Source organism: Ursus maritimus, unplaced genomic scaffold, assembly GCF_017311325.1.
Source record: "Ursus maritimus isolate PB19 unplaced genomic scaffold, ASM1731132v1 scaffold_20, whole genome shotgun sequence".
Classification (NCBI taxonomy): domain Eukaryota; kingdom Metazoa; phylum Chordata; class Mammalia; order Carnivora; family Ursidae; genus Ursus; species Ursus maritimus.
The window spans coordinates 30,514,230-30,534,616 of record NW_024424453.1 but is presented as its reverse complement, the minus strand read 5'-3'; the positions used below and the strand labels follow the sequence as shown (position 1 = coordinate 30,534,616).

The following is a 20,387-nucleotide window of genomic DNA, read 5'->3' as shown; positions in this document are numbered from 1 at the left end:
CTTCTCTTTGGTTTATCAGCAAATTTCACGCATCTCTAAGTTCATTAAAATCTTTTGACCAAATGCAACTGAAGTAGTAGAATTAAGGCATACGGTATTCCGGATTTCAAAGTTAAATAAGTGTAAGTCCTAAGGGTAGTGAGGGGCATAACAAACTAATGGTTATGATTTTGTATTTTGGCTCTTCTTGAATTTACACGTTCCCATGCATTTTCAAATCAGTTTGAATAGTTCAATTGGTAAGTCCTGTTGAGATTTTAAAACTAGGATTGATTCCTTTACGATATTAATTCATAACCATGATATTCTTCTCCATTATTTGTTTTCTTTTATATCCTTCAATAAAATTTTATCTTCTCCAATAAGACCCCAGCACATGTTAGGTTTCTTTTCTAGGCAACGTTTTAAAAAACTGCCATAGTGAAAGATATGCATTCCCCGCCCCATAAAATTTCTCAATTAAATATTGCTATTTATATATTAATCTTTTCAGTCACCGTTCTGAACTGCCTTCTGATGGCTTGCCAGTTGTCTTTGATCTTCTTGTTAGGTATTTCTTAGATATTGTTCTCACTTCGTCATATTTGTATCATTACTTTCTCTTGTAATGGAACTGACAAGGATGTCCAGGAACAAGAATGTGTATCTTATCCCTGAATATGTTTGAGATGATCTTTTAACAAGTCCAGGAATTTCTAGTTTGATAAGTTATTCTTGTTTTTAATGAAAAATGGTACAGTGGCCAAGACTTACTCCAGTTTAAAACAGTTCCTCTTGAGGAACTCATGAGTAAAGAGAACTATGTAAAAGATCAATGCTGTTCGACTTTGGTACCAGGCAGCTCAGAGGCAAAATGAGTATAACTCTGCATGTCTGCTCATCGACGTTACATCGTCACTGTTCTTTCCCGACTTCCCACCTACTCTTTTTTCTTTTTAAAGATTTGAGAGAGAGAGCATGCCCAAGAGCAAGTGGGGGGAGCAGAGGGAGAGGGACAAGCAGACACCGTGCTGAGCACAGAGCCCAGTGCAGGGCTCGATCTCATGACCCTGAGATCACAACCTGAGCCGAAACCAAGAGTCGGACACTCAACTGACTGAACCACCCAGGCTCCCCTTCCGTCCTATTCTGATTTATATTATCCTTGGTGTTTTTCCTCTTCATTTACTATTTTATTGTATGGATTTCCTGTCATTTGCAACATATCTTAATGGTTTAGGTGGAGAATAAATGAAAACTTTTTAAAGTTTTAAAGATGTGGCTACATTTCGATTTAAAATAGAGAATGAGAGAAATGTAACGAGCAAAAAAAAAATACTGTTGGATATTTCAAGAACAAATCCATTAGTTATAAGGAAATTATATGGAGATCTAACAGGATGATTAATAAATCTCTTGGGTGACCATATGAATCAAGTCTCAGAAAACATCGGGAGTTAAGTTGGATTCTGTGGGTCCTCAGGAATCCGGTACGGAGGAAATCCAGTATTTCAATGAGGCCTGCTTATACTTGCATTGTTAAGCTTGATTATTTGACTTAAGTAACGACTAGTAAACACATCTTAATTTCATACAATGAAGGAAAACCCAGGGGCCAGTAACATTTTCAGAAATAGGTCCTTCGTAAGTTTGTTGCATGTACAATCCCAGGCCATTTCAAATCCTTCTGGTAAGGTAACAGGAAAAATGATTAAACCTATCTATAGTTGAGTGATCAAACTAAAAAATATTCCTCCCAACAGAAGTGTAAACAGGATCCAAAACTGATGATTTTATTGTTTTTCCTTTGTCAGGCCTTTATAACATACATATTTCTGTAATTTAAATGAAAATCGTACTTCCTTTCTCTGTTTAGGGCTCTAAAAGTATTAAGAATGATAAAAATGAATTTTAGGAAATGGTTTCTTTTTCTGAATAGGTTACCCCACAGTTCCCGAATGGTCTGCCACTGTTCCACAACCACCCTTCACAAAGACAAATCTTTCATAAAAGAAGTTTAATTTGTAAACATCTTAAGGTAACTTGAGGAATATGGAGTAAAAAAAGAATGCAGCCCACAAATTACAAAGAAATTTAAATTAAAATTAAAGCTCATACATAAACTGCCAGTCCATTTAAATTTGGCATATTCAATCTACTTAACTGATCTGTTTAATGTGGTAATTTTTTTTTAACATAATTTAGTTTGGGGGATGAATGATATATTTATGCCCCTGACAAAGACGACAAGTTTGGTATTATGATTAAGAAAGGAAAATATATTTCCTGGTTATATTTCTCTTCTGGCTCATGAAAGCTCACAAAATATGTTAAGGTTCTGCCACGTCCAACGAGGTTAGGTAAACGTAATGGAAGGTGCGCTGGGCTGACACACATTTTCATCATACAAATCCTCTGGTAGTTGTTCTTCATCTCCATCAGGAAAATATGTAGGGAATGGGAGATTCTTACAGAAGTCCTTATATGCAGGCAGATTAGAATCTCTGATCTGTGGGGAGGGAGACAAAGATCTTATTAATAAGTATTACCAATTAAGTTACTTAAAGATAAGGTCTGTTTTAATCACTAATAATTAAAGAATATCTGTTCCTACATTTTCTAATGAATAACAAATGTTATATGAAGTAAAAGGAACTCAATGTATTCTTTTTATTCCAATAAATTTAATTAATCCAATGACAGAAATACAGCCTTCCTCAAGTTAATCATCTACTCATAATAACATTACTCTGATTATTAATTTATATCTTACCTACAACTTACAAATCTCTAGAACTGCCCAACAGGATAAATGATATAATTACTATTTAGATATTAATTCTATCAAAACTATGTACCTAAAAGTTATTACTACCCACTTATTGATTTTATTATCTACTCCTATTACGTATTTTTATTTTTTTATTTTCTATCATAGATTTTTTTGAGTTGAGGTTTAAAAAAGTAACTTTTACCTAGTATTTTTGTTAGTCTTTAAGTCAAGGGGCACATAACCAAAAACATCAAGTTTTATGAAGGAAATAAGCTTACATTTAACTAGTACCATTATCATTGAGAAGATAAGGACAAAATAGTATTTAGCAAAAACAATAATAATCCACAAGTCTTTATCCTAGCTCTGTTAACTCTTTATAATCTAAAAATATGCTAATTGTATCTGTGAATTCATAAACCAAGGAACAGTTCAGATATTGATATGATCTAGAATGCTGGGCTTTATTTTTGGAAAACGTTATTGGATTCTTTAAAGCTTCTGACTCATTCTACAGCTTTCATTCAGAGAGAAATAAAAAAAAATTACATGTAATTATACACACAGAGTAAAATAAGGCATAATCATTTTGGCAATAAGAAACGAATAATTTGGTTGAAATAAGTACACAGCTGCTAGGAACAGCTAAGTACAGAAAAACATCTATTTTAATCTCTCTCATTAAAATTGTTCCAAGAAATTTTCAGTAAGTTGCCCAGAAGAAAATAAACTTGTTTAATTTTTTTTTTCCAATTCACTAATCTTGGGTTGAACTTTAACTTGAGGAAAAAAAAGTCATATTCTTTTACCAACTTAAACTGTCTCAGAATTTAGAACTGAAAACCCAAGCAAATAAACAATAAAACCAACAACAGCAAAACTTTCTGTGCTAATTTGATAAATGTGAGAATTTAGTCATAAATGATCTAAATAGCAAATTCTCAGTTGTTTTTACATTTTGATAGATCTATCCTCCCTGAAGAACATTTCAGACAAAAGCACTGCTTATATATTCTAATTGTAAATGCTACAGTACTATACATTCATTGATTTGAAATATAAATGATGACATTTTATTTAAATCTCTCCTGTCTTGGTGGCTCTAAGGCTGAGGGCCAAAGCGTGTAAGCCATCTTTAACAAACGTGCTAAGACTCTCTAGTATGTAGTTTTGTGCACTTAATCGAACCTCTGGCTTCATTATTTCCCGGCCTTTACCGAAACTCCTCAACTCTCCAGCTCATTCTTTTTGTATTTATGGTATATTGGCAAACCAGTTCAAACCCTTTGAGGAAAGGTGAGGGCTAGGACACACACACAAACCAGGAAATCTAGAATAAACTTAAATTCTAAATTAGGGTATAGGACTGAGCACACACAAATAATAACATACACAACATAATGTTGTAAACAAGTTCTTTAGGCTCTTAATACATTTAGTGAATCCACACAACAACAAAAATGCTTACATTGGTTAAACGGGTTGGTCATCCCTAAGACTATCTTTACTAACTTTAGAATACAAGCAGAGAAAGACAACTATCATATGGCTTCTCTCATCTATGCAACATAAGAACTAGGAAGATCGGTAGGAGAAGAAAGGGATAAAGAAAGGGGGGGTAATCAGAAGGGGGAATGAAGCACGAGAGACTATGGACTCTGGGAAACAAACTGAGGGCCTCAGAGGGGGAATGGGGTGGGGGATGGGATAGGCCGGTGATGGGTAGTAAGGAGGGCACGTATTGCATGGTGCACTGGGTGTTATACGCAACTAATGAATCATCGAACTTTACATAAAAAAAAAAAAGAAATAAAAATAAAGGAAAAAAAAGAATAAAAAAAAAGGTATTGGTAGCCCTGTACTCTGCGAGGTGGCGGGGGCAGGGTGCAAAAGCTCCTAGGGGATGAGAGAACATTAAAGAGGCTGCCTGTCCACTAGGACCTGCCTCAATCCCCATGGGCAAGGGGGCTCTTTCACTTGCTATGGAATCAACAGGAAGAACAGAAAAAGTGGGATGAATGTTTTCAAAAAGTGTACGGCACTTCTGACATTTAAAACACAAGCCCACAAAACACTCACCAAACCCATAACTTAATGTTTCGAACAGACATTTGTGCAAGGTTACAAAAGAAACTTGCTTAGACACGATATTTCAAAGATTTTTTTTTCAAATGAGTTTTTTTTTAATCAAAATACGTTTCTTGCAAATACATTCATTAGTGTGTTGACAGTTCAAAGTGGACTAGACATTCTTTGATGCTAGTTTCTTTCTTTTTCTTAAAGATTTTATTTGAGAGAGAGAGCACACGCACGCATGCAAAAGTGCATGGGGAGGGGGAGGGGCAGAGAGAGAAGCAGGCTCCCCAGTGAGCAGGGAGGCTGATGTGGGGCTCAATCCCAGGACCCTGGGATCATGACCTGAGCTGAAGCCAGACCTTTAACTGACTGAGCCCCCAGGTGCCCCTATGCTAGTTTCCTGAAAGATATTCGGGACTCCTCCTTTGGAATTGCCTTTGGTATATCTTCTGAACGTCTGTCTTCAGTAATAGCAAGCCATCGTCCATTCAGAGGGCTGAGTGTTTGGAGGCAATCTGTTGTCGAAGTAGGTGGACGAGCACTGAAAGTTGTTGACTATGAACGGTTTATAATAACCAGTGAGAATATCACTGCACATATTATGGTTTTTCAAGACAGCTGACCTATTCATCTATTCAGGCATCCAAGAAAATGCTGAGGTGTACCTGAGAAGTCATAACAGCAGTAAGGCTCAGCTGGAAAGCCAGCCTAGAACTGTGTATGCAATAAAATGGGGAGAAAAGGGAGATTTGATATTTTTGTCAAAAATTTAAAAATTCACCTGCTATGCAGTAAAATTTTATTATGGAAAAGAATCATTTTCCTCTTTTCTCTTTTATTAGATTGTGATATTTATAAACATGCAATAAACCTGGAATGTGGAGGGATACATATAATTATGAAGCCAAAATGTTCTAAGTAGTACAATGACAACATGCCAGCCTCAACGATGTGTCTTTGTGTCTATGACCAGGTCACTTGGAGAATGGAAACCCACTTAAATCTAAAAACATGCAAAGTAAAAAAAAAATAAATAAATAAAACAAAAAACAAAACCAAAAAACTTGTAACAATTCGTTTAAGATGTATTTTTTCTTTAAGAAAAATGAGAATAATCCAGTCAAAAGGTTAATTGCTGAAAGGGAATTTTAATTACTATAAGACTAAAACAAGTATCATACTTCATGCTAGTAATGGAATCCACTTTAAGAAAAGAAAAGAATACATAAAGACACAATCTGAAAAATCTGAGGTTTAAGTTTTTAAACATTCTTGCTGTTACTATTGGAAAATTAATAAAGAACATATTTCCGGGAATAGCTGGTATCAATTCTACTATACATTTATTTTCAGAATGGAAGATTCAAAATTCAAAAGTGATTTCTCGCGTTCTAAGTCCAAGGCAGAATATTTATTTTCTATTTTATTTGATAGACATAAGTCTGTGAGAGTGCAAGAGTTTTTTTTTTTTTTTAATTTTTCCCGTACATTTGTTTTCTTCTTTTACTTGTTTTTGATCATAAAAATGAACATGTATTTTTAAGAAAAACACTAAAAAGCATAATCAGAGCAATGCTAGTATACAATAACAATAAAATAACAGTAACAAATCCCTCCTTAAAATGTCTACCTTTTATCACCTTCCTTTTTTTTTTAAAGTTTTATTTTATTTTTCTTTTAGTAATCTCTACACCCAACGTGGGACTTGAACTCATCACCCCAAAATCAAGAGTCACCTGCTCTTCCAACTGAGTCAGCCAGATGCCCTTTACCACCTATCTTGTTGACTCTCTCACTGAATTTCCATTTCATGTATTTCCAGTGCCTGTGTCAACGTATTTTGTAAAAAATTAAAAGTTCTTTTTTGAAAGGATATTGATATTTTGGCAATAGTTATCCTAATATCCTTTTTGTATTTCTAAAGAGCCTCTACATATTCGTCCTACCCTTTATGCAGGTTCGTGATTTTATAAACACAGGATCTGGCTATTTTGTACAATTTTTTCAGTCAAGTGCTACTGAAAAGTGGAAAAAAAATTAATTTAGCAGATAATGTGGAGAAACAGTCACTTATTTTCAAGCCACACTTATGGGTCAAAGGAGAATTTATGGTACACATTTATGTATCCGAACAATGGAAAATAAAGACGGTTTACATACATACCTTTACTAAGCAATTTTTATGTCCAGGTACAGAGCCATTTACATAGATTACATTGTGCTTTGTGTTTATTCTCCATACCTAAAGAAATGAAATAGAATTTTAAGAGTTAAAAATTTCAGAATATACTTGTATTAAAACAAGCAATATGTTACTAAAAGCTGAGGCTACAAGTAGCCTATGAAGTAATCATCATATTAGCACTTCAAAATGTTGAATGAGAACAGGAAAAATTCAAATCCTATTGACGACTTGTAATACATGATTGTAACAGATATGTCTTTTGGAAGTGGTAGCAAACACTCATTTTAAAGATTTATTTATTTTGGAGAGAGACAGAGAGAGAGAGAGCATAAGTGGGAGGGGGAGAGGGAAAGAGAATCTCAAGCAGACTCCATGCTGAGCACAGAGCCAGATGTGGGGCTCGATCCCATGACACTGAGATCATGATCTGAGCTGAAACCAAGAGTTGGATGCTTGGGGCGCCTGGGGGGGCTCAGTGGTTAAGTGTCTGCCTTCGGCTCAGGGCGTGATCCCAGGGTCCAGGGATAGAGCCCCGCATCGGTCTCCCTGCTCCGCTGGGAGCCTGCTTCTCCCTCTCCCACTTCCCCAGCTTATGTTCTCTGTCTCGCTGCCTCTCTGTCAAATACATAAATAAAATCTTAAAAAAAAAAAAAAAAAGAGTTGGATGCTTAACCGACTGCACCACCCAGGCGCCCTGCAAACTCTCATTTTAAATATAAATGTGACTGAACAACCAAGACTGCTTGGATATTTCAATGGACTCTGCTGGCACCATTAACAAGTGGAAATTCAATTTTATTTTATTTTTATTTAATACTAGCTTGCTGCAACTAGAAACTGGGGAAGCCACAACCTTTCTGGGTCTAATTTTCAAAATAAGTGTGCTGAGCAGATGGCCCTTGTGTGGGTGGCTTTTCATGTGGAGAAAAAGCTTATACAAATGGGGGAAATGGTCAAGAAATGGTAGTGAAAGAACAACTCACGTGGGAGGAAAATCAAGTCTGACCCACAGCTCATAGTTACTAATGGCTAAATGTTAAATACTATGGGAATTGGGAAATAATCACACACGTACGCATGTGCAAATACACACATGCACAGCAAACACACACACACAAATACAAACCGGTGATCTCTCATAGACGTAAAAGTAATAGAAGAGAAAGAAAATGCTAGATTTAATTACACAGAATTTAAAAGCTCCGCCGGCCAAAATTTATAAATAAAATGTATCCAGAATAGGGGCTTGAAGAACATGCACCAAAATGTTACAGTGTTTATCTTTGGGTATTGTTCTTATGAGGAGCTACTTTCTCCTTTGTACTTTCTATACTTTGAAACATGTACACATACATATATAAACATTCGTTATTTGTCAAATTCCTCAAATTAGTAGGGACTGAATTTAACTCCCCCCCAAATATATATAGTTATTTTATAAAGATGGATATATACCACAATGCTTTCGCTCCTACTATCTTTTCCCTCCTGTTTTGATGGGTCTGCCTCTCTCCTCCTCCTCCACATCCGCTTCTATCCACCCACACACTTGACATATAATCCAAAATACTCTGGCACATATTTCCACTTTTCTCTGTGCTTATGTAACAGCACAGTAACGTATACATGGAGGAAGCTTTTGTTCATTCTTTATAAAAGCATAGTATTATACACAATGGTCTAGAATCTAACTTTTTTCATGCACCGTCTTCTTGTGGAAATCTTCCAGATCAAACAGTAGGTGACTTTTTCTTTTCAATGACCACACATTCCACAGTTTGGATGTTAAATGAACACACTACCACGATTATGGCTACAACACACACACACACACACACACACACACTCTCTCTCTCTCTCTCTCTCTCTCTCTCTCTTCAGGCATTAGAACAATCCCACGCAGACACAGGTGTGGTATTTCCTCTGGTGCTTTTACATTCAGGTATTAATTAGACTATGCCTAAAAAAGAGCCACTTCAGAAACTTACTTTCAGTCCATATGCTGTCCTATCTCTGTTTCCCATTTGTCCAGGCATTTTAGTTCCAGGCCAGACTCTGGCAACATCCTACATAAGAAAACCAAAATTAGCACTTTGAAGTACTCTCAATTTTCCATAGCACTGATCAACCTGAAATGCAAACTGAGATGCGAGTTATTAAAAGGTTTCACTTTTCCCTCATTCTGCTCGGCCCCAGTAAGGAACCAAGTTTGGATTTAGACACAATGACCTTTAGAAAGGATTTCCTTCCTAAATTAGATGAGAGCAACAAAATAAATACAGACTAAGAAACAGATACAGGAGAAAAACTCAGTAACAAGAGTGGCCACTGTGCTAATACTGGTTAAGAAGTAGAAAAGAAAAATCACAGGATGTAAACACCCTTCACACCAGCAAAGAACAAACTTGACTGCCTGGTCTGTTTTCACTAATCTTCTGCATTAACTGACTTAATGGACTCCATCTACACCCCTACTGCTGGGATGGGCCTACTCCCCCACCCTCGCCTTTGATGTTACTTTACTTCCGCAGAATGATTAAAGGACAGAGTTAGTTATTAGAATACTGAGTCTGTTTGTCCAGCTCTGGTTGTCTGATTCACAGAAATCAAACAGCTTCACATGGTTTCTCTGATTTTGGCTTTGATAATGGATAATACTACATCTAAAGAAGCAAATTTGAATTACATCTAAAACAGGAAGCTTCTCATGACACACGAATTCCTGGAATATAAACACTTCTGTATCACTACTCTGACATTAACAGGCAAAACTCCCAGCGGAAGTAGCTCGCCATAGTATGAGAGTTGGTAACCAACTCAGATTAAAAGACAATTCTGCGCATTATAGACTAAATATCACTCTTATTCATTCTCCAAACACACTCTGTGATAGGTATACCTTGCTTAACATTACATTACTGAAAAAGGACTCTGCCCTCCCCAATTAAATCTACATTCTCATTAAAAGTACACCCTCTTAGGATTATAAAGGAATTGACTAGCTAATACTTAATGGCAGTATTTACAAACACAGAATGGTACATTTCATGACAAATAACTAACTTGAGGCGTAACAATAGGTTCCTCTACATGACTAATTTTAAAAGAGCTTTATTGAGGTATAATTCACATACCACACATTTTACTCTTTTTTTAAGTATACAATTTAAAGATTTTAATATATACAGGGAGTTGTATATGACTATAATCTTAGAACATTTTCATCAATCTAAAACAGAAATTCCAAAACCATTAGTAGCCAACCCCTCCAACTCCCCCCAACTCTATGCAACCACTAATCTGCTTTCAACTTCATAGATTTGCCTGGATGGACAGCTCATGTACATGGAATCATACAATATGGAGTCTGTGACTGTTTTCAAGGTTCGTCCATGTTGCAGGATGTATCAACACTTCATTCTACTTTATTGCTAAGTATTATTGTATGAATCTGCCATATTTTAATTATCTGTTCATCAATTTATGAACATTTGGGTTGTTTCTATTTTTTGGCTATTTTGAGTAATGCTGCTATGCACACACAAGTGTTCTGTGCATGTTTTCACTTCTTCTGGGCATACACCTAGGAGTGGATTTGCTGGGACATCTGGTAACTTTACACTTAACATTTTTAGCAACTACCAAACTTTTCCAAAGCAGCTGTTATCATTTCCACATTCCTATCCACAATGTATGAGGGTTCCCATTTTTCCACATCCTTGCCAACATTTGTTACTATCCATCTATCTTTTTAATTCTAGTCACCCCAGTATGTGTTGAAGTGCTATCTTACTGTGGTTTTGGTGTGCATTTCCCTAATGGCTAAAGATGTTAAGCATTTCTTCATATGCTAGTCGGCTATTTGTATATCTTCTTTGGAAAAAAATCTATTCAAGTCCTTTGGATTGAATTGGGTTATCTTTTTTTAAAAGACATGTATTTGAGAGAGAGAGAAGGGGGAGAGTGCACAAGCCCACTTGCATGAGTAGGTGGAGGGGTGGAGGGAGAGGGGGAGAGAGAATCTTAAGCAGACTCCCCGCTGAGCATGGAAGTCAATGTGGAACTGGATCCCAGGACCCCCGAGATCATGACCTGAGCCAAGATCAAGAGTCGGATGCTTAACCCACTGAGCCACCTAGGCACGCTGAATTGGGTTATCTTTTCATATTCTGGATTAAAAATTTTAGCAGATATATAATTTGCAAATATTTTCTTCCATTCTGTGAGTTGTCTTTTCATTTTCTTGATTGTATTGTTTGCAACAGGAAAGTTTAAATTTTGATGAAGCCTAAGTTATCTGTATTTTCTTTTGTTACTTGTATTTTTGACACCCTATCTAAGGCTTCGCCTAACCCAAGGTTACTCCTACGTTTTCCTAAAAGACTTTTATAGTTTAGCTCTTAAATTTACATCTATGATCAACCTAATTTTTATAACAATTTATTTTCATATAATTTATAACTGCATAATTTCACATTCATAAAGAAGTTGCAAAATACAAAAAACTCTCATACTCTACGCAGATTTACCAAGTGTTTACATGTTGCCCCATCTGCTCTACCATTCACTCTCTCTCTGTATATGCACATCTTCTCCTGTATGATCTAAAATCTGACGGCATGGGGCGCCTGGGTGGCGCAGTCGTTGAGCGTCTGCCTTCGGCTCAGGGCGTGATCCCGGCGTTCTGGGATCGAGTCCCACATCAGGCTCCTCCGCTATGAGCCTGCTTCTTCCTCTCCCACTCCCCCTGCTTGTGTTCCCTCTCTCGCTGGCTGTCTCTATCTCTGTCAAATAAATAAATAAAATCTTTAAAAAAAAAAAAAAATCTGACGGCAGACATGATGCTCCTTTATCTGCAAGTATTTCAGTGTATATTTCTTAAGAACAAGAATATTCTTTCATATAACCACAGTACAATTATGAAACTCAAAAAATTCATGTTCTAATCTGTAGTCTACATTCTAAATTTTGCCCCCATGATGTTCCCCCCAAGTCCAGGATCCACTTCAGAATTCTACACTGTGATGAGCTGTCCTGTCTCTTTAGTCTCTTCAGATCTGAGCAGCTCCTCAGCCTTTCTCCTTCATGATCTTGACATTTCTGAAGCTATTTTGTAGCCAATTATTTTAGAGATTATCACTCACTTTAGGTCTGATGTTTTCCCATGATCAGATTCAGGCGATGCATTTTTGGCAGGAATCACCACAGAAGTGAGGATGTGTTCCTTTCTGCTCTTTTTGTGTTCACTAGGTTAATCTACTCTAAGGCTATTATCTTTCCCTTTGTAATTAATCGATGAGTTGTTTTGGGGACTCTATATAACTTGTCTCCATCAAGTTTTCACCACTTGTTTCAGCATCCACCGTTAATTCCTGGCTGAATCAATTATTCCTATGATGGCTGTCAAAAGTGAAGTTCTAACTCCAACATTCCTTCTACATTTATTTGCTAATATTATACTGCAAAGAAGAGCAGGCCCTTTTCTCCCATTTATTTATTAACCTATCCATTCACTTATTCATCTGTACCAGTGTGAGATCATCAATTCTAATTTTATTCCATTTTCTGTCATTTTTTACATTTTCGGATCAAACTGTCCAAAGCTTTACAAGTGGGAGCTCATTTTAGCTGGCTGCTATGTCCACTGCATGTGCCATCATTTTTAAAGCATTTCCTTTTTTCTTGTTATTTTAATTTCTAAAGGAATTATTTTTTTATTGAGGTCTGATTGATATAAAGCATTACATTAGGTTAAGGTGTACAAAGTAATGATTCGATATTTGTATATATTGTGAAATGGTCACACAATAAGTCTAGTTAACATCCATTACCATACATACTTACAAAAAACTTTTTTTCTTGTGATGAGAACTTCTAAGATCTATTCTCTTAGCAACCTTTAAATACGCCCTACAGCGTTATTAACTATAGCTACCATGCTGTACATTACATTCCTCACTTTCCTGAACAAGCTATTTTGGGTTCCTCTTATCCTCTTCCTGCCCCATGCATGAAACTGGCCATTTCTCCAAAAAGCCCAAGTTCCTTTCAGTGGGCAATGACATTTAGAAACCAAGATCTAGGCTCTATGTGTGGCTCGCTGCTAGAGAGTACTTTTGCTTTTAGGTTCTTTTAGCAGAGAGGGCTAAGGAATAAACACACACACGCATACCTATCTATACCTATTTCTCTTTCTTTATATGCACATACAATAAGTGTATATGGATACCTGCAATCTGAATTCAGCACTACAGGGTTTGTTCTAATTTCCCTCCTTTTCATGCCGGAGTACCCTTTTCCAGTAGTGAAAAACTTGCTCCCATTATCAATATATTTACTTACCCATTCAATCCTACAACTTACAGAAAATTATTTCAGAATACAAAAGTCGTTCTCCATTTTCTCTGCTCTTATTGTTTCCCCATTTCTTCTCTACTACTTTTCCCTTGCACCATGATACTCTCCTTGACAATCTTTCCCAACTGCCTGTGTTAAGGCAAAGATGAATTTGTGAAGGAAATGGTGGGGCAGATGGAAGGACATTCTAATCCATGATTTCTTGCAGCTGACTTCAGAGGGTAGGATGGGAAACAGAGATGGAAATGAGAAAGTAGGCAGGAAAGTACAGAGAATACTGGCTCTAAGTATGGGGGTTATTACTAAATGATTCAAGTCTGGTTCTGGAAAATAAGCGAGGCCAGGACCCATAAAAATGTGACAAGTACTGTGACCCACCTGGAGTCAGATTAAAATTATGTGACCTGACCCCAAGGACAAGACTAAAGCACTCTAATGTGCAGAAGCTGAATATTTAGCATTAAAAAGGAGAACACTAAGTTATACTTACACCAGTTGAAATCGCTCCAGGTCTCCTGTGGGTTTTTGTTTGACCATGAGTAGCAGGCTGGCCTTTAAATCCCCATCTTTTCATGACGCCTTGAAAACCTTTACCAATACTGAACAAGATAAACAGTAGAATTTACATAATAAACAGAGCATAAAATATTCCCAATTGTGCATTTTCTTAATAGTACCTTAGAGTTTTAACAACACTGCTTATCTAAATACCTAGGAAAAGCTATGCAAGAAAAACTGCAAATGAACATTTCTTTATCTACGTCCTAGCTTGCATCCCTTCCTGGAGCCTCATTCCATACGACATGATTAATTCAAGATGATGAGACAAGAACAAGTTAAGCAAAGGGAGTTCTTTCTGAGCAGGGAGTTTTATCATCATAGTCCTGTGAAACAACACAGTAAAAGTGATAAATTTTTAGAAATTCCTAAGTACTCATAAGCTATGGGGCAGGCAATCATTAAGATCCCCATCTCCTGGTTTTCGTGCCCCTGTGTAATCACCTCCCCTGGAGTCTGGGTGGACCCAAGAACTCATGTCTAAAGAATAAACTATGGCAAAATGATAAGATGTCACTTCTGACATTAGATTTTATATAAAGAGATTACGGCTTCCAACTTGGCACACTCTTCCTTCGAGGCTCTGAAGGAAGTCAACTGCCATTTCCTATAGAGCGTCACGTGGCAAACATGTTTCCAGCCAACAACTGTGGTCCTGAGGCTTGCCAAAGGCCACATTAGTGAGCTTGGAGGCAGTGCTCCCCAAGTTGAACCGAGATGACTGCAGCCTTGACTGATGGCCTGACTGCAGCCTTGTGAGAGACTCTGAGACACAGGCACTCAGCTAAGTTGTACTGGGATTCCTGACCACAGAAACTGTGAGGTAATAAATGTTCACTGTTTTAAGCTGTTACATTTCGGGGTAATGTGTTAGGTGGCAGTAGATAATAAGATAATAAATAAAACAATAATAATGCCCTAATCTTGGACAAATTTTACTTCTATAAGATATCAGAAACATCCTGGTCTCAAGGTTTGAATAGGAAGCTCATACAGAAATAGAATCAGAGACTAACAACTTCTTAAAAATCTGTAATATCAATTTTTAAATGCAACCACTCTATTTTCAAATTCTGCTAACTAGAGAAGCATTCTGTGATGCAGGTAGAAAGCGGAAAATACTAATAAGGTTCAAGAATGATTAAAGTTTGTTTCTGTCAAATATATCAGTACAAAGATACAATAAAAGGGCTAGAATGAATTGCAAGACTGTACTGGACATATTTTTATACTCTTAAGATACACCTTCTTCGCGTTTCACTAGATAATGTGTCAACCTATTTTTATTTTTTTAAGATTTTGTTTATTTATTTGACAGAGAGAGACAGTGAGAGAGAGCACACAAGCAGGGGGAGTGGGAGAGGGAGAAGCAGGCTTCCCCTGAGCAAAGAGCCTGATGCAGAACTCGATCCCAGGACTCTGGGACCATGACCTGAGCCAAAGGCAGACACTTAACAACTGAGCCACCCAGGTGCCCCGAAGTCAACCTATTTTTAACGTCGTATTCCCTAACTCTAACAAAGCTAACTATTATAAAACAGTGCATGGTGCAGGCCACTAACAAAAAGGACCAAAACTATAAGATTATAAAAAACATGTTATTTCCAAAGGAGTTTGCTAAGCATTTAACAAAGAATTATCAGAGAGTAATGGATCGAAGTAAGCCCATACAAATAATTGTTTTAAATATGTCAAGAATTCAGCATAAAAATACTAATAACCTATGTGTAGAACCTAACAGCAGGATATTGTCAAATTGCATATCAAAAGTTACTTGTATATGAATAATTTAAATGTAGTTTACATCATTTTCTTCACATTAATCAACTGAAAACATCATTTATTGTGTGCACATAATTCTGCTTTGCCTCAAAAACTCAAAATAATACTTATTCCTGGTCAAAGAGCTAAGACAGTAATTTAACATACATTAAATGAAAAACCCACTATAAATTTTGCAAGGAGATTAACCCCTAAGAACAGAAACTATGATAATCAAATATTTTACTGAAAGTTTGCTTCAGAAACCTAAATGTTTCTAATTAATGCTGAATTTTAGAACACATTTGAAAAATAAAAAGCTTGGCAATTTAAAAATAAAGAAGAAATACCTACAAAGTCATTTGAGCCTACGGATATTGTCTGGCAAATAACACTTTAAAGATAAAAGAGGGGACTGGCAACACCAACCCTAAACTGAACATGTTTTAAAAATACCACATTCTAACACTGGCCATTCTTGGTAGAAAGTTTGTTGGTACCTTCTGAGTTCTCAAATTGATTCATCGCTTTACTTAGAAAGAATGCTAGTGTGTGCACCAGTAAACCAAATGCCAGGTAAATTACAGAAGATAATTTAGCTCATTTTAAGAGTAAATGCTTATAAGATGAAAATGGTATCCTGAAAGTGCTAATTATCTGTCAGCTAATTACAGACTGTTTTTCAATCTAGCTCTAGAATGCATCATGTTGTTATACTGTGTACAATGGGAACCTCTTCAATAAATAACCTTTAAACAAAAGGATAATGCAAATGACATGACAAATTATTGGCTTAATTCAGATTATGGAGAATAGAGTGCACCTGTTGATCCATGGGTGGTTCAGGTATCTATTCTACTGGTTCTCTCGGTTGTCACCCAACAGGAGAACAAAAACAAAACAAAAGCCAAGAAGAGAAGTGATCTATACTTAGCATACCCAGGCACATTTCAAATATAAGGTTTTCACAAGGTCACATAAAAGAAAACCTTTATATAACAATGATACGCAGCACATAACACACATGCTTTATCTCCCCTACCTCTTTTCTGCTGCAGTTTTTAACTAGCAGAAAAAAATCAAATAAAGGAAAATTCAAGTCAGAAAGAACACAATGTGAGAAGTTTCACATTTAGTGAGATAGATCAGAAAATTAGGAAAACATAAAAATATATTTAGAACATTTATACTTGATAAACCAAAAATTCATTTAAAAAACTCAGAGATCCTATTTAAATTTAGGAGACTCTATTGCCCTTGTTTCTCAGTCCATTTCCCCTTAGTATACTTTAAGCTCATGAAGGGCAGGGGATTATTATTATTTAACCCTTGTGCCCAACCTAGAAAAGTCAGAGTTGTTTTGTTACTAGCTATAACTGTGTCTTAGGAAGAAAGATATTTACTTTCCTTTATTTTGTCCTGTAGTTTCCAAATGTTGTGTAATGGGCATGCCTTTTATAAAGTTTATGAAGATGGTATTAAGAAAAGGGGAGGAGGGCCTTAAAGGTATGACAGTCATAAGTAACTCACAGAAGAAAATGCATAATTTAATGTTTCCCAATGTATTCTAGAAATCTCCAGAGATTACTGCTATGTGAATTTCATTCCCTTGGTAGACTGCGTCAAAAGCACAAATGGCTACCAGCCCACACACAGGTTTTAATACAAACCCATCATGTATTTCACCACTTTGTGGGGGAAGTGCCCCAAATGCATGATTCTAGATATATTTGTATGGGGGATAAAAGAAAATGTCCAAAGGTGAAGAGTGCTCTCAACTCGATTCATTCTGAGTCCTTGAAGAACTTGCCCCAAAATTCTCATCACTGAGGCTGTCCTTGACATGGGCTTCTTTTATCTCTTTCCTTGGTATCCCTCTTTCTCCACTTTGGGAAGCAAACTGTGCCCCTTTAATTCCCAAATCCAAGGCCTTTTATTAAAAGAATGTTTTATTATGGAAAATTTAAAAACATACAGAAAAGCAGAGAGACTCATACAATGAATCCCTTATATCCCATTACTCAGGGGCGAACATTAGTCTGTTTCATCTATTCCCCTCCTCTGTAACTCCAGTTGATTATTTTTAAATAAATCACAGATATATTATTATTTCATTCAAAAATATTTTAACATGTATCTCTTTGAAGGATCCTTTTCAAGAACAAAACCACAATACCATTATCATAATCTAAAAAAATTAGTAATTCTTTAATATCAAATACCTAGTCAGTATTCAAATTTCTATGGCCTTTCTAAAAATATAGTCCTCTATCCTTCCTGTTCACCACCCTCCCCTCCACTACTCTCAATCATTATTTCCTATTTTCCTGCTTCCCTAACGCTCCTTGAGACACTCCTTTCCCCTTGCTCCTACATGAAAAGATGGTCTTAGAGACTTGTTCCTGACCCTCTTTTCAATAGAGTTTACATCAGGAGTTGGCAAACTATGGCCTTCAGTGGCCACTTGTTTTTGTAAATAAAGTTTTATTGGAACACAGCCTTGTACATTTATTTACTTATTGCCTACGGCTGCTATGGAGCTATAATGGCAGAGCTGAGTAGTTTCAACAGAGAACATAATGCTTGTAAATCTCAAATATTTAATATCTGGCTCTTTGAGAAAAAGTCTGCTGACTCTTGAGCCTATTAGTAATAAGCTGGAGTTCCACAAACCTTGCCCTCTGGCAAGAATTCTGCTACTATCCCATCCCACAGATGCACTGACCATATCCAACCAGAAGTACCCCAGCCATTCAATTACAATGTTACAGAAACAGAAACTTAACATCTGTCTTTCTTCAAGCTATCCTCCTTCATAGCCACTAGAGTGACGTTCCCAAGATGGCAGTCTTTTCACACAAGCTGTCCCCTGCTTTAAAAAGCAAAACAGCAGCAACAACAAAAAGAAGCAAAGTAAACCATAACCTTAAGTGGTTCCCAGTAACTTCTTTAGCTTGGGGCATATAAAGCCTTTTATAACTGGGTCCAGTCGACCTTTCAAACACCTCCCATCACAAATCCTCATGATAGCAGATTATTCCATGAATCCCTAAGTATGCCACTCTCTCGTCTTTGCTCATTTTTTTCCTTCAGCCTCACACGCCCATCTCACTGCATTGTCTTTCTACTCTTATCATGAAAAGAGAACCAAAAGTGTTAGTCAAGTGTCACAAGGCCTACGAAGTAATTGATTTTCTTTATTAAAAAGAATCAAAATTCATACTGTAAGTAGAGGTTTTTGTATCAGAATCATTTCTAAATTGAGCTTTCAGATTCTCTCTTTAGTTGACTTAAAGCTGTAAAAAGTTTAAGTAGTCACTTTTACCTAATCTCTCAGGGAACTACTAAATGGAAGAGAGGACTCTTGACTTCTCTAACGATGCCCCAAGATCAGGCCATATTTTTATGGAGGTGAGGGTGGGAAGATGAAGAAATCATGGCTTAAAGCTAGTTTCTCTAAGGTTAAACATTACATATGAATACAGGGAAATGGAGATTCACATCAGGTTCTGGCCAAAATCATGACTTGGCTGCTTCTTTATGAAGCTGAACCACTGAGAACAGATTAGAGTAAGATGGTATCTTTACTTGTGAAAAAGTAATGTGGAATATAAAGGCATAAAGTACAAATCAACAATCAAAAGAATTTCCTGTAGGATATAATTTAACATTACTTTGTTGTGTTTTAGATTCAAACCACCCAAAAAGCTTTCAATTAAAAAACTTTTTTTTCTAGTAAACAAAAAAGTACAGTTTTTACTAAAATAAATTACATGCATATAAAAGGCCCTATTAGCTAATTCACTATCTTCATCAGGATTAGCTTTTAATTTATGATAAACTAATAAGGCACAAATGTTTTAATCTTTAATTATTGCTTCTCATTTCAACAAACTCATGCAGATAGATGTTATCTACCTACTTTCATCTCCACACATTCCAAGGATAAAGCATCTCTTGAAGACCCCTGTGAACTCGGGGAGTCAATTTCTACCGATTCAGTGTTGTCTAAACCATTTAAATCAGTGATGTACAGCTCCTGAGCCCACAGGTAAGCCATGGTGGGCTTTTTCAGTTGCTTTGTGTTCTATCACATTTAGTTAAAAGCTGGCATGGAAGAGCTGTATAGCTGTTACTCTCTCAGATGAGTTTGTGACAGCATGACCTGAAATGCAGAATGCATTCTGTTTCTGTCTAAAAACCATAAACCTCCCATCAATATCTGGGACCATTTTTATCAACAAGTGACTGCTAAGAGTGCACTGCTTATAGCTTTCCGACTTCAAATCTAGTTTATTCAACAGTACAAAGAGCCAAATGTGCAGTGATTCCTTTGAGTCCTTTTAAAAAAGGAAGCATTTCCTGGCTGTCCTAAATAAACCCAGAAAACCACATTTGCTGTCCTAAGTTCAATATGCATGTCTCAAAAAAGAAAACTCAAATAACTAAATAATTTCATAGTATCATGGAAGGACATAACAGTTTTCTGCAGATTGTCAGCCACACCACTTCTTTCAATAGACCAGAAGACCATATTGCTGTGTATTGCTGAATCTACTGTTATGTCTTACTTCTTCATTAATATAGATAAGAGTGAGGAACTAGGAACACTGAGGGATTATTTTCTGTAAATAAGTTTTTGAGACAAAAGCAATCTTAGAAACCACACAGTCCCATGCCCTTATGGTAAAGACCATG

At 36.4% G+C, this 20,387-nt stretch overlaps 1 protein-coding gene across 1 annotated transcript in view; it reads right to left on the bottom strand.

Moving 5' to 3' along the window:
• Positions 1-1,979: 1,979 nt before the first annotated feature.
• MRPL3 (mitochondrial ribosomal protein L3) overlaps positions 1,980-20,387 on the bottom strand; it is a 41,839-nt gene continuing 23,431 nt past the window's right edge. The window contains exons 7-10 of the mRNA XM_008708703.2: positions 13,861-13,969; positions 9,002-9,079; positions 6,993-7,070; positions 1,980-2,488 (exon numbers count right to left, since the gene is read on the bottom strand). Coding sequence (XP_008706925.1) covers positions 2,336-2,488; positions 6,993-7,070; positions 9,002-9,079; positions 13,861-13,969 — 418 coding nt within the window. The 3' untranslated portion in view covers positions 1,980-2,335. The remainder of the gene's footprint in view (positions 2,489-6,992; positions 7,071-9,001; positions 9,080-13,860; positions 13,970-20,387) is intronic.